Here is a 12705-nt window from a genome sequence, read left to right as displayed (position 1 = left end):
GTTTCCTTCATCTGTCAAATAAATGTTATTATAGCCCTTAATAAATAAAATGTTATTTATTACGAGTGACGAAGAATGACATTTAAATAAATAAATAAATAAATAATTATTATTTTGCTTTATCAGAAGTCAGTTCAGAAGTTTATCAGAAATTTATCAGAAATCAGAAGTTTATTTAAAAAACGAGATATAACGAATAATTGTGGCAACTTTTATTCTTGAAATGTTCAAGAAAATGGTAAAAATACAGATGAGCAATTTTTTGCAATATGATACAATTTTGAATTTTTAAATTGCTCTCTAAAATCTTCAAGCGCTAAGACATAATCCATACACTCAAAGTACAAACACTAGGAAGGATCAGGTTCAAAGGACAACAGTGGAAGGCTTATGGTGTTACTGAACAAATGCAGATGACTTGCGTTGTCATTAAAATGAAATAACATTTATTGAATCGAGACAGTGACACCTAACAGTGGTTCTATATCCTACTACTTACAATCTTAAAGGTAATCACAGCAACAATATTATCTCCATTATTCACAACACTTACGTAGATTACTGTCGCAATAATATATTATTCTCGTTAATAAATTTGTTAATACTCATACACTGTATTCGTTATCAGTATTATTATTACAGATAATAAGAAAACTGCGTGACCACTTCCGCGTCACTGCTCGGACTACGAAGTTTCGGTATCGAAAGAATGATCGAAGCGCGATCACATCGTAATTTCAAAGTAACGCCAACGAAATGCAACTTGCTTCTTTAAACATGCAGTTTGTTAAAACAACGAACAAAGTGATTTTAAGAATTTGCGCAAAATTCCATTTCGTTGCATCGACGTGATCCGCGTTCTTAAAAAGGATTAACGTTATCCTCGTGTTACGTGATATCGTTCACCAAACGTTTCTTTTTTCTTTTCGAAGGAACAACAGAAAAACGTTTAACGAACCAATCTGCTGGAGGAATGAAGTCGTCGTATCTCAAAGAAGCTATGGTAGTGTTTCTTGTCGTCCACTTTGCCCATACAAATCTCGTGAGAGTCTTTCGAAACTCACGCTGTTGTTCGTCAAAATAAAGGCATCGCTCTGACATAGTGTAAAAACGGTAAAAAGAAAAAAAAACAAGAAAAGATAAATCATCATCGTACCAAAAAAGAAGTTCATCATAGACACCGATCGTCTTATAAATGCAATAATAATCACGACGAGCGGCGAATCGAAAGATTCTGTACAAATGCGACGATCACTCGCGAAATCGAAAGGAATTCGAAATCTTGGATGGAAATTAATCTGCAACACCTTTGGTTCTTTTTATCTAAGCGACGGTGAACGCAGAAGTGGTCGATGCGAATCCGAACGAAGTGTACGACGTCGAGAACCGAGGCTCCCGACCGTTGGAGAACCGACAGAATGGCGGTGCTTTCGCTCTCGCAAGCGATCTTTTTCCCTAATTCGGCCCGTTATCGTTCACCGGCCATTACGTTCTCTTTGTTTTGTTTCATTTTTTTTTTTCGTATTTTTTCTTCATCCAAAAATATAAATTTTACTAATGTACAGTACACAATCCCCGTTCGCCGTAGAAAACGTTCAATCGAATTGCGGTACACCAGCTGCGTGTCAAAATCGTGGGAAACGATGTCCTTCATACCAGACGAGGCACGATTTCTATTATATTTATAATATATTTCGTTCGTGCCTTCGATCGTCGTCACGATTTCGACTCGCGAATATCTTCAATTATACCCTATTGACTGCTGACAAATCGTTTATAGCTCGTCATCTATTTAACAAGAGAGAGAGAGAGACTCGACAACGACGTTCTCGACGGTAACGCGACAGTTGCTCGGCAGAAAGCTTCTTCTTCGTGGAGGAGAAGGAGGAGGAGGAAAAGCTGTTTTACTGGAGAATCGGAGAGTCTAATTAAACGGATGTTTGTTGCGTAACACTGATATACACATGCTCGAGGAGTATGCTTCGGCGAAGGGAACAAAACGTGGTCCAGAGTGTCTTGGAACGGCGAAGTCTCGTGACCGATCACGATTCGAGTGTCTCGTGAAATATATTAGTCGTTTCTTGTATTTTCTTATTTACCGTTGCTATTAACGTCTTGACAGCCAGGCTCTGAGTAAGAATACGAATAGCATACGAATTGAAACATTGTAGGTAAATGAAACAATCATAAACTAGTTATGCTAATTGTAAGTAAAAGAAGAAGTAATTTCTGAAAATCGAGACAAATTTCCTAATTAAATGTTCTATTTCATTCTATCGATCCTTTGATATAGGAACGAACGAAGATTAGTTGACAAAGCTGAATGATATAATCTACTCGTCACTGGTATTCGATTGACAATATTTTCTCTTCTCAATGCCGGGCGTCACGAAATTAATATTATTATTTAATTCTCATCTCGGCAAAGTCTTTAGGTATCGATCGTTCCAACCGTGACGATTCAACTTTCGATCATACTTATTTTCATCGCCCATTCTGTTCCGCTACTGTAACGAAACACGCGATATTTTCAACGACACCCTGGCAGGAAGTCGTAGACATGTCACAGAAGTCTTAGACACGTGGAAAAAGTGGATCGGTTTCAAGTCGCCGACATAACACCGCGTAATCCTCGCATCAGGTACGAATCAGCGACCGAGAAGAAGTTCAATCGACTACCAACAAACGCAGCCAAGTACGAGTAGTCCTCTTTTTCCTTCTTTTTTTTTTTTTTTTTTAAAGAGAGAAAAAAAACGAAACAACCGGAGTAAGAGAGGGAGAAAACGGAGGACGAAGCGCGTGTTTTCCGAGAGACACGAAGGGGTGGTCGGTCGTTTCATCACGTTCGAGCCGCGTGAAACGGACGTCGCGACCGGAAAACCTCTGTCGACGAAAACACCGACGAAAAATCTCGAGTGGTTCTCGCGGTCGCGCTTGCGCGTTCTCCTCCATTTTCCCATCCCTTTTCGCTCCGTTAATGCGATTAATTAGAAATTTTATATCGCGTAAAAAGCCTTGTCTCTGAGGTAGTGCATCATATAATATCAAATTACCCTGTACCATAATTTTCCCACTTTTCTCGACACTTTTGTACGTGTGTACGTGTATAGAAGTACGTGTGTTTCGGATGGCCGCACGGATGGTTGGCTCGTACGTGCTACCGCCCCCCGTGGAAATTTATTTTCGCCGAAAGTTTCGGGCCACCGAGAACTCGATTCGCGCCGTCACGTCGCGGTCATTTTGAATCTTTGCGAATGTTTTGAGCGGCCGCTCGATCCTTTGAACCGTATTGCAAAAGCATTCTTTTTCATATCCACAAATTATATTAATCTGTGCTAGTAGATTTTGTTCGTTTTACAATGCGAGAGAAAGTTTACGTAGAATTCTATTTTCTATCGGAAGTTAAATGCGTTCGATTCGGTGTTTGAGGGCGAAGTCAAATTTAAATTTGGTAAGAAAATGTTTGCTCGTCGATGCCAATAAACTGGAAAGTGGTAAGTGTATCAGCTTTCCCTTTAAGGAAACCATACACAGCGAAACATCTATTTAAAAGAAATAGCCGAGAGACTGAAAGACTGAAAGCTTCGAAACTCTTTCTCGAGAAGTATACGGGAGAAATCTCGGTTGTCAAGATTGGTCGAACGATAGTGGCGCATCCTCTGCGAGAAATCCACTCTCGACATGATATCGACAGCAATCTAGATTATATAAAGAAAACTCTATTTGCTAATATTACTGAAAACGAAGAATCTTGTGTAAACCAGTTTGATCGTAACGACCATCGATCTTAAATTTATCGAGTATTGCACATGTCGCAAGAAATTCCACCCTGACTACCTAGTAGCAAAATCATGGAAAAGCAATTCTTTCCTATCTTCCTCTAACTTAAGAAACGTTTTAAGGATAAAAAGGAAACAGGATTAAGCGCCTAAATTGCAATATCGCGAAAATCGATTTCGGTAACTCGACAAATATTTTAATTTCCAATTCTAAAAACAAATTTGATTCCGGGCGAAACCAAGCTTCGATCAAAAAATACATTTCCGTAGATCAAAGTCTAGTGAACCGCCACCGGCGTAGCGAATCGATCTCTCGAGGCCTGATCGTCGCGGATCCATCCCTAAATCCTTCCACATTAGCGTTCGTGCGATGTGATCGTATCATTCGTTGTGACGCGTCGTCTCGCGTCGATTCGAGATCCGTTCCAAGACTTCCGTATGCAAAGATCAATGTATGTGAAGCATGAGAAGAACGTATAACGCGGCTTGGCGTGCGTGTGGCTGGAAAGTTGGCTAGCACAATGGCACGATAAAATAACACGTACTTTGCTAAATATCAAATGACTAGACTTGGTGTGTTTATATATTTCTGGAAAAAATGTCCTCGTACGTAATACAATTATTAATATCCGTTTCGTGTAAACAGTTAAAGGTACATAGCACTAAACTGTTCGTCCTAAAATTTTGGTCATCTTATACCACTGTCAGAGAAAGAAATATTATATATATATATATATATATTACAAATACGTAAAAGAAGAAATAATACGGAATTAACATTGCACCGTCCTGTAAGATCACGAGATCCTTATTTTCCCATGGAACCGAATTTTATCTTTGAAAACGTGTAGATTCTAACACGTAACCAATTTTCTAATCTCGCTATACCATTTCCTTCCATACAGATTCTACTTGTCATAATATTTAGATAACATCAATCTCTGCTAAGGTTCCACCTCTTCGATGGTATTCAGAAAAATATAATATTTGCACAAATATTCGCGGTCTACGGATAATCGATATGTGAGCAGTTCGACCAATAACAATAGATACATATACGCGCGCTATTTCCAAGCTTGTTCTATTGTATTTGATATAACATGTAAATTGATCAGATGTATATTCGATCCGCTAGCCAACTTTGCAACCTCGAACGGTATACATTTGCGTGAAAACAATGAGCGAATAATAAAAGTAGGCTCGGGTCGCGTCCTCGAACGTCGATGGACCACTCCCGCCGTCAATTTTTCCACTCTTCGCAACGACAGAGGCGGTCGATCGTCCGTTTCCGGTTTCCAAGGGAGAACATCGAATACACGTGGCAAAGAGATTTCCGTTTCTTTATGTTAGCGTGTGTATGTGTGTATGTGTACGATTTCTATAAAGTGGTATACGATCGAACGGTACCGAAACGACCGTCTTTTCGCTTATCTAAACGTATATACACAGCGTGTCGACGATTTCTGTCTAATTTACATTACAGGCTAAGAAGAGTATAACAAATGCTATTTTACAATCGCCTTTATACAAGAAAATCGACGAGGGAATTTGCTTCGATCGCGGGCAATCGAACTGTCGGTAAAAAAAGGGGAGAGAAAGCAAGAAGAGAGAAAAGAAAGAGACAGTTCGTTTACGAAAGGAAATTCTTTCAACTTGCGATGCGAATGAAGCTTCGTTTCTCCTCGTCTTCGATAACTCTACGTATTTCTTCCTTTTCTTTCTTTTTTCTTTTCGTGGTAACACGTTCGTGAAACGTTCTCTCGGCGTGACTTGTGCTTCTAGAAAACGTGTGATTCCCGCGTTTACAAAGTATATAATATATATACTCTAAAGTATCCTCTCTGTTCGAGTGGTTCCGCGATCGGTCGATAACGATCGAGCAAATCTATTTTATTTTATTTTTTTTTTCTTATTTCTCCTTCTTCATCTTCTGCTTCTTCTTCTTCTTCTTATTCTTCTTATTCTTCTTCCTCTTATTCTTTTCGTTACCAGCTACAGATTGGATTGTCTTAATCTAGAATCGCGTGGAGTTTGGACCAAGGGGTGGGAACACCCCTTTTTCGTACCCAGGGGGAGAAATATAGAGAACGTGCTTGGTGCACGACGAGGATATATCGTCGTGTCCTTGGTGGAGCATGAGAAGAGGAAAAGAGAGAGAGGGAGTCGGTTTGAGAAACACGTTTTTCTTGTTCGACTAGTTGGAGGAGTCCTAAAGCTAACGCTGTATCCTTGAACCCTTCGTAAAGTCTGCGAGAAAGAGGCTCGGTCTCTCAAACGAGATTACGCGAGGACCTACGTAGTTAGAGCGAATCCTGCTGAAGTGCGTTCCGCCTGCGTCTGAACACGGTTCGTGAGACGATCCATCGCGACTGAGCGTCGTTTGGCAATTTACGAATCTTTTTGCAGAGTTACTATTTAGATTATAGCGAACGTGATTTGGAAATTTTATCTTAGACGATGATAATTATCGTAAAGACGATTCTTTAGTTGCTTAATTTAAAAATAGTTGCACTTACGATCGAGATAACTCGCGATGCGACCTCGTCGTTCGATGCTTTCGAACGAGATATCTCGCGTATCTACTTTTTAACACTTAAGAGTAACATTTTATTTGTTAAATATTAACGTTAAAATATTTAAAATAAAATAAATAGAAACAAAACAAATTTTAATTTGTAAATCGATAAAAAAATAAAAGATTTCCTTTTTTGTTTTAAAAATATGTGAAAATACAAATCCAACGTTCAATTATAGTTAACGTCGTTAAGCCCTTTACGACGCTTTGGGTGAAATATCACGAGTGTTTATTTCCGCCGTTTACAACTTTTTGGAATAAACTTTTGGTATAAAATAAATTTTTAAACATCGCCTTGCGAGATATCCCGTCCATAGATTAAAAGGGAAGTTACACAACAAAAGAGTTACACACACTTTTCGAATCTTGTTAGAAAAGTATCTACAAAGATTGCTGGTCATGCAAGGGTGCAAGATACAATGAATATTTTTTCAAACGTAAAAAAATACTGATTTTTATTTCGTTACAGTTTGTCGTTTATAGTTTATTAGCTATGGTTTAAAAATTGATTCGACGAAAGACCAAAGCTGACTAACGATTAATCTCTTAAATAAGTGTCGAAAGCTTTAAAACATGTTACACTGTCAACAACATAACGTGTCGCGATGCAAATCCAACGATAGAAATGAAACATTTCTTAGAAAGAAAAAAAAAAAGAAACAAAGAGAAATCAATTTCTTTATCGTTTTCGATGAACGAAAATCTTTATCGCTACTAAAATGTTCTCTACGACTTTCGCGGAACTTGTCTACGAATTTCCACTCGACGAGGGAAGTTCGATCTCGTAAGCAGTCACTTTTCCGAAGCAAGTTTCTGGCTGGTGGAACGTTGTCAGCCGACGCCATATCTGCGAGCAAGCGTGATGGCCGGCCGGCGAAAAAAGCCACCCTCGAGGTAGCTATCAATCCCCGCGGCTCCCACCCTTACAAAGGCAGCCAGCTTGGCCAGAGCCACCCTAAAGTCTCGCGAGAATATTTGCAGCGGATGCCCGCCCTTCCTCCCTCTGTCTTCGAATCCCTCGAAATTTCCACGCGAATCGCTCGGCTGTCATGCGTACCACAGCCACGCGTGAAAAATTCGATAAACGAATCTTGCCAGTCATCGATCGAGAGATATAAGAACGCCCGCAAGCGATAACAATACACAAATGGAAGTTTGAAATTATTTTCATACTACGAGTAAAAGGATATACTTCTTTTAGAATAGTTGAAATAAGGATATTTTATTTCATTTCGAAATATCATAGATTCTATTTGAATTTGTTAGATTTTTGTTAGATCTCTGAAAAAATGATAGATTTTAAAAGATTTTTTACTTTCAAATTGCTTCCACTTCACTGGCCTATATCTAATTTCGATTAATAGTTTGAACTTTTGTCAAAGACTCCGGCTATTCAATCGTTTTAAATTCACAGACCGCATAAAATTAAGGAAGCTGTCGCTATCGATCGTTAATACTATACGCTGATACTATAATACGCCAGTTTACCCTTCGATTCATACTTTCCTTTTTCGTAGGGAACATCCGCGTTACAAACAAAATTGTGTTTCTTCCAATACGTTACTATCTTATTCATCTTTCTAAAGGGTTCCGTCGAGAAACTAAAATGCAACAATCAGCGGCTACTAACTTATTTGACGCAACATATGCGTCAGTAGCAACGAATGTGTTACATTCTGTTTCCTCGCAACGATACTCGTAAGGAACGAAGTCATTCTTCAACTTAAAATTTCCAAATTTGAAAATTTATCGAGATAAACAACAAAGAAAATATTAACACCATGCTACTTATATACATTAGATAACCTACTTCGTTGATGTTCGTTCAGTGGTATATAAAATTTCAAATATTATGTTTTAAATGTATATTGCAATACGATATACTTGTAGCATCTCGTACATTGGATCGTCTAACGAACATGTTCGACGCCGATACGTTCATTTGTACACTGTTGTGAGTAGATGGATAATATACCCTGCGTGACCCGGGTCATGCGTATACGTCTATGACCACTAGATTAAACGCGATTCAATGAAAGGACGATGAGCGTCCGCCTCGATCTTTGATACATCGCGTTCGCGCGACGATCGACGCGATTTTCCGACACTAAAATGTACCAAGTAAACACCTGTTTCAAGAAGTTTAAGCTTACGTGGAGTTTCTGACGCAATCAATGTTCTTTAACCCCTCAAATCAGTTTCGCGTAGGTACAAGAAGCGTATGTCGTCATAACTTTATCGTTCATGGCAATTCGATGTGTACGTATCAGTTTGTTAATACATTACCGTTTGTCTGTACGTATTTGTTAACACTTTGGCGGGTAAAACGATTGTAATCGTTTCTTAATAAAGATCATATACCGAAATTTAGTACGTTGTACGATACGATACGATACTGCGGATGTTTATGGGAAAATTGAAATATGATAAAAATCTATACAATGTGAAAAAATACATTTTCTTGGATATAAGTTTTTCGTCTTTGGTTGCGTTCATAGAAATCTGAATTTACATAATATATCCACCATCTAGAATCTAGATAATAATTTCAGTAACACGGTACTCTACTTATTGTACGTTGTATTACTACACAACAATTAGAAGTGGGTTTTCAAGCACGTTGCAAAAATATCTACATGTCGGCGAAAGTGTTAAGAAACTTGCTGAATTTTGACGAATTCGTTCGTGCGTAATTGCCGACTCGAGAGGTTAACGCGCAAAGTGCGCGAGAATTTGCGATCGTTCGTATTTAAAATAGCGAAAGATATTTGAAAGGATTCTTCGATTTCAATGGAACAACGAACGCTTCGCGCGCGTACTTTCCGTTACGAGGGTGTTTAATCGCAAATTCTGAACCAGAGTGTGCGTACTTGTTTTTTCGGTGACCCAAAGTAACGATCAGCAGTGTCCGCTAGTTGTCGAGATTTGGCAAGCTTCCAACGGGTAATTAATCGAATTAAAGCGGACTCGTTAACCTTTTATTCCCTTTTTTCAACTCCTGTTGCGCTGGTCCCTTAACAGGTTACCTGATCTCATTCGTGCAACCCTTTCCCTGTGACTCTGAGAAAGCGGGAGAACACAACTCTTTGAAAACGAATTATGGCTGAAACGTTGATTCTTTGTTTTTATTCTCTCGATAAACTAGATTACGTGCGGTACCTCTAAATTCGAAACAATAGAAAATCGAATACGTTAGATGATCGTATCGAATATCGAGGATATCGAACGTGAACATTGCTAATCGGTATTTATACGTCCCAAACTGTTAAGTAAGATAGATACAGCAAGTACTTCTCGTCCTAGCCAGTTTACTTATTGCAAAGAAGAGAACAAACGAATATATACATCGGCTAGATAAAAGAGAACAGTTAAACTGTATTAAAATCATATTCATAATATGAAACTCGAAAACAAATTCCTATAATAAATCACATAAAACACGATCCTAAAATATTGCAATATAAAACAACGAAAAAACTCTCCACGCTATACTTTTAATAACACATTATCATACGACACCGAAGAATCGATCAGTAAGTAAATACATCCATTAATCGATCCAGAAATAGAAAACAATCTTATTCGAATAACGCAGCAGTGCCGTATACGTAAGAATAAAATCATAACGTATGAAAAAAAAAGTTACTTTGATATTAATTTAAAAACAAAAAAGAAAAAAATCCATCTAGGAACACTGCTGACCCGCTAAACTTGCAAAGTCACAATCCACGTGTGTTCGGAGCGACGCTGAACAAGCGTCGTCGATTATCTCGTTCGAATGTCATCGCGCGCCATCATGACGCGATCGCGATGAACGCAGTGATCGAGGTCGGCGATTCGCCGTACGGCAACGAACCGTCTCGTGTGATCGAGTATCGCGCGTGCGACCATCTCTGCAAGAGAGCGTCCGAAGAGATTGATCGGTTGGTTCACTCACTGGTGTCGGAGGTGTGCACGGGAGTGGTAGCCGGTGTGTTCGAAGGCTGATGCTGCGCTGGCTGCGTCGGTATCCCGAGGGAAGCGAGCAGCGGCCGGGACACTGCACCAGGGGTGGCTGTCGGTGGCGGCGGGCTCTCCTGGCCGACGAGCAAGCTCGCGGGCGGGAACCCGAAGAGCTGGGATCACTGGAGCCTCGGCCAATAGTTGCCGGTCAGGTCTGGTGTTTGAGACGGGATCTGCACGGGAACCGAGACGCCAGCCGATATCACACCTGCAATAAGATTGTTTGTTTTCCGATTAAACGATCGATCTAGTTTTGTTCTGTGATTGTGTTGCAGGAATAGGTATGACGTGGACAAGATTCTTGGTGGAACAGCGGACGCGACATTTACAATGAAACTTCTTAGGAGGCAAATTGATCAACTTTGTTTCTTGTGGCATTTGTAATTTTGTTCGTGCATGTTCACTGTTAACGTTCAATTCTTAACGCTCGGCTTCATAAGCAGATCATTGGAAGAGATTGACATAAATAATGTATGTTGTAAAGTACGCTCAAATCGATATCATATTTGTTTACGTTGCTCTCTATGGCGTTGGTCGGTTTAGTTTTTGAACGTTTGTTTTTGAAGCAAGATTCTGAAGAAAAAATCGAAGATTTGGGTCTTTAGATTTGTGAATCGTAAAATGAGATACTATAGAAACATACAGTGACTCACGAGAGTATTTCAACGTTTATGGTAGAGACATTCTACGTGCAAACTATCTGTACAAAAATGACAAACCGATCATTCTGACTTCAATAACTGCACCCTTAACAATTACCTAAAAACGCTCTTCGCTCTACTTACGAACGAGCCAGCTACAAAACAAACCGATACTTGTTCCACGTGAATCGTGGCGAAAGCGATACGTCAAGAGGCATTGCGGAAACCAGGGTGCTTAGCAATGGAAAGGATGGGACATCGGAACGCGTCAAAAGCAACGTTAACGAAAGCAAGAGAGAGAGAGAGAGAGAGAGAGAGAGAGTGAGAGAGAGAAGAAACACGCGGTGAAAGTTCCCCGCGCTCATGCACGTAAAACGATTATGATGGATAAGTTGCGGCTCGTTCCGCACGTAAGAAGCGAGAGAAAACGAGTAACAGAGGGAACCTGTTCGCGACAGGGACCAGGAGAAGAGGGAGCTAGAAAGGAAGAGGCGGATAGAAAAAGGGGACGAAGGAAAAGAGAAGAATCCGGTGCTAGGGAAGGGGGGAGACAAGAGGAATGCCGGCGCGTGTTCCGCAGTATTCCACCATTCTACGGCGTTCCACTTCATTCCTGTAGGTACGCCGCGCACCCCCGTATTTCCTCCCCTTTGGGTTCGCACGTTATTGAGCGCTCGCCCAGCCGAGGCGAGACCCAACCCATCCACATCCTCTGTTCGCCCCCCTGTATACCCTGAAGAGAGGAAGAGCCATCGAGAGAGCGAGGGAGATGGGTGAGAAAGAGAAAGGAGCAAGAAAGGGAGAGAGACAGGGACAGGAAAGAGAGAGAGAGAGAGAGAGCCAGGAGGGTCGAACCTCAACGCACAGTTTTCGTTAAACGAGAAAGAACAGGGTGAGAGAGGGTCGTTGGCGGAAGAGGGACAAGTCGAAGAAGAAAGAAACAGAAGGCAAGAGGGTGACGGAGGGAAAGTGAGAATCGGGGAAAATGGAAAATTCAGCAGCCACGTTGTTGGATGGAATGGGCGCTTGGAAAACCACCGAACATACCCGGTCTTCGATTTTGCCCGCTGGCGCCCGTGCGAGATTTGTTTTAAAATCCTTTTACAATTCCGTGGACGAACGGCCAAGTGCTTAAACGAGCTACGGGCACTGTTGCTTACCGTTCAGAGATGAGAAGATGGTTAGTACTTAATTTTGTTACGGCTACGTCCACCTTTAACATCTTTGGAACACTCACTGTTTCAGTTTTTGCACACATTGACCTGATGTAGTATCAAGTTGGTCCCAGATACGTTCTTGTAGCTAACCATTTTTTGATCTCTGCACGGAACAACGTTCTGTAGCTCTCTAACCGTGCCTTGACAAGACACTTTATTCTGCCTTCGAGGCGTAAGATACGCTGGCTGATCGATTTTACAGAACCATTGATGTATTTCGGAAGATTTCTCAGAGGCTGGTGGTTCTGTTTGCCATTGACTTTGGCTAAACGGATTTGCTCGTATTCTGTTGGGAGCCTGAATTGATTTATTCTAAAAGTTTAGACTCTCTGCCGAAGCACTCGAGGTGCTAAGCGAAAGGGATTGTTGGTTGGTAGTTTAGTCGACGTTTGAACGATGAAAAAAAAGAAGCACGTTGAGGTAAATTAAATGATACGAAAAAATATATCGAAGCAGTTCACGCTTGATGTTACCTACACACGACGTTATAC

At 40.4% G+C, this 12705-nt stretch overlaps 1 protein-coding gene across 4 annotated transcripts in view; it reads right to left on the bottom strand.

The window, feature by feature from the left end:
• Positions 1 to 423: 423 nt before the first annotated feature.
• LOC126915836 (paired box protein Pax-6) overlaps positions 424 to 12705 on the bottom strand; it is a 58279-nt gene continuing 45997 nt past the window's right edge. For all 4 annotated transcript variants that reach the window (XM_050720936.1, XM_050720935.1, XM_050720937.1 and 1 more), the window contains one exon: positions 424 to 10564. In XM_050720936.1, coding sequence (XP_050576893.1) covers positions 10476 to 10564 — 89 coding nt within the window. In that variant the 3' untranslated portion in view covers positions 424 to 10475. The remainder of the gene's footprint in view (positions 10565 to 12705) is intronic.

The sequence above is a fragment of the Bombus affinis genome, chromosome 4, assembly GCF_024516045.1.
Source record: "Bombus affinis isolate iyBomAffi1 chromosome 4, iyBomAffi1.2, whole genome shotgun sequence".
NCBI classification, from domain to species: Eukaryota; Metazoa; Arthropoda; class Insecta; order Hymenoptera; family Apidae; genus Bombus; species Bombus affinis.
The sequence above is the reverse complement of the archived record's forward strand: the minus strand, read 5'-3'. Positions and strand labels throughout refer to the sequence as shown.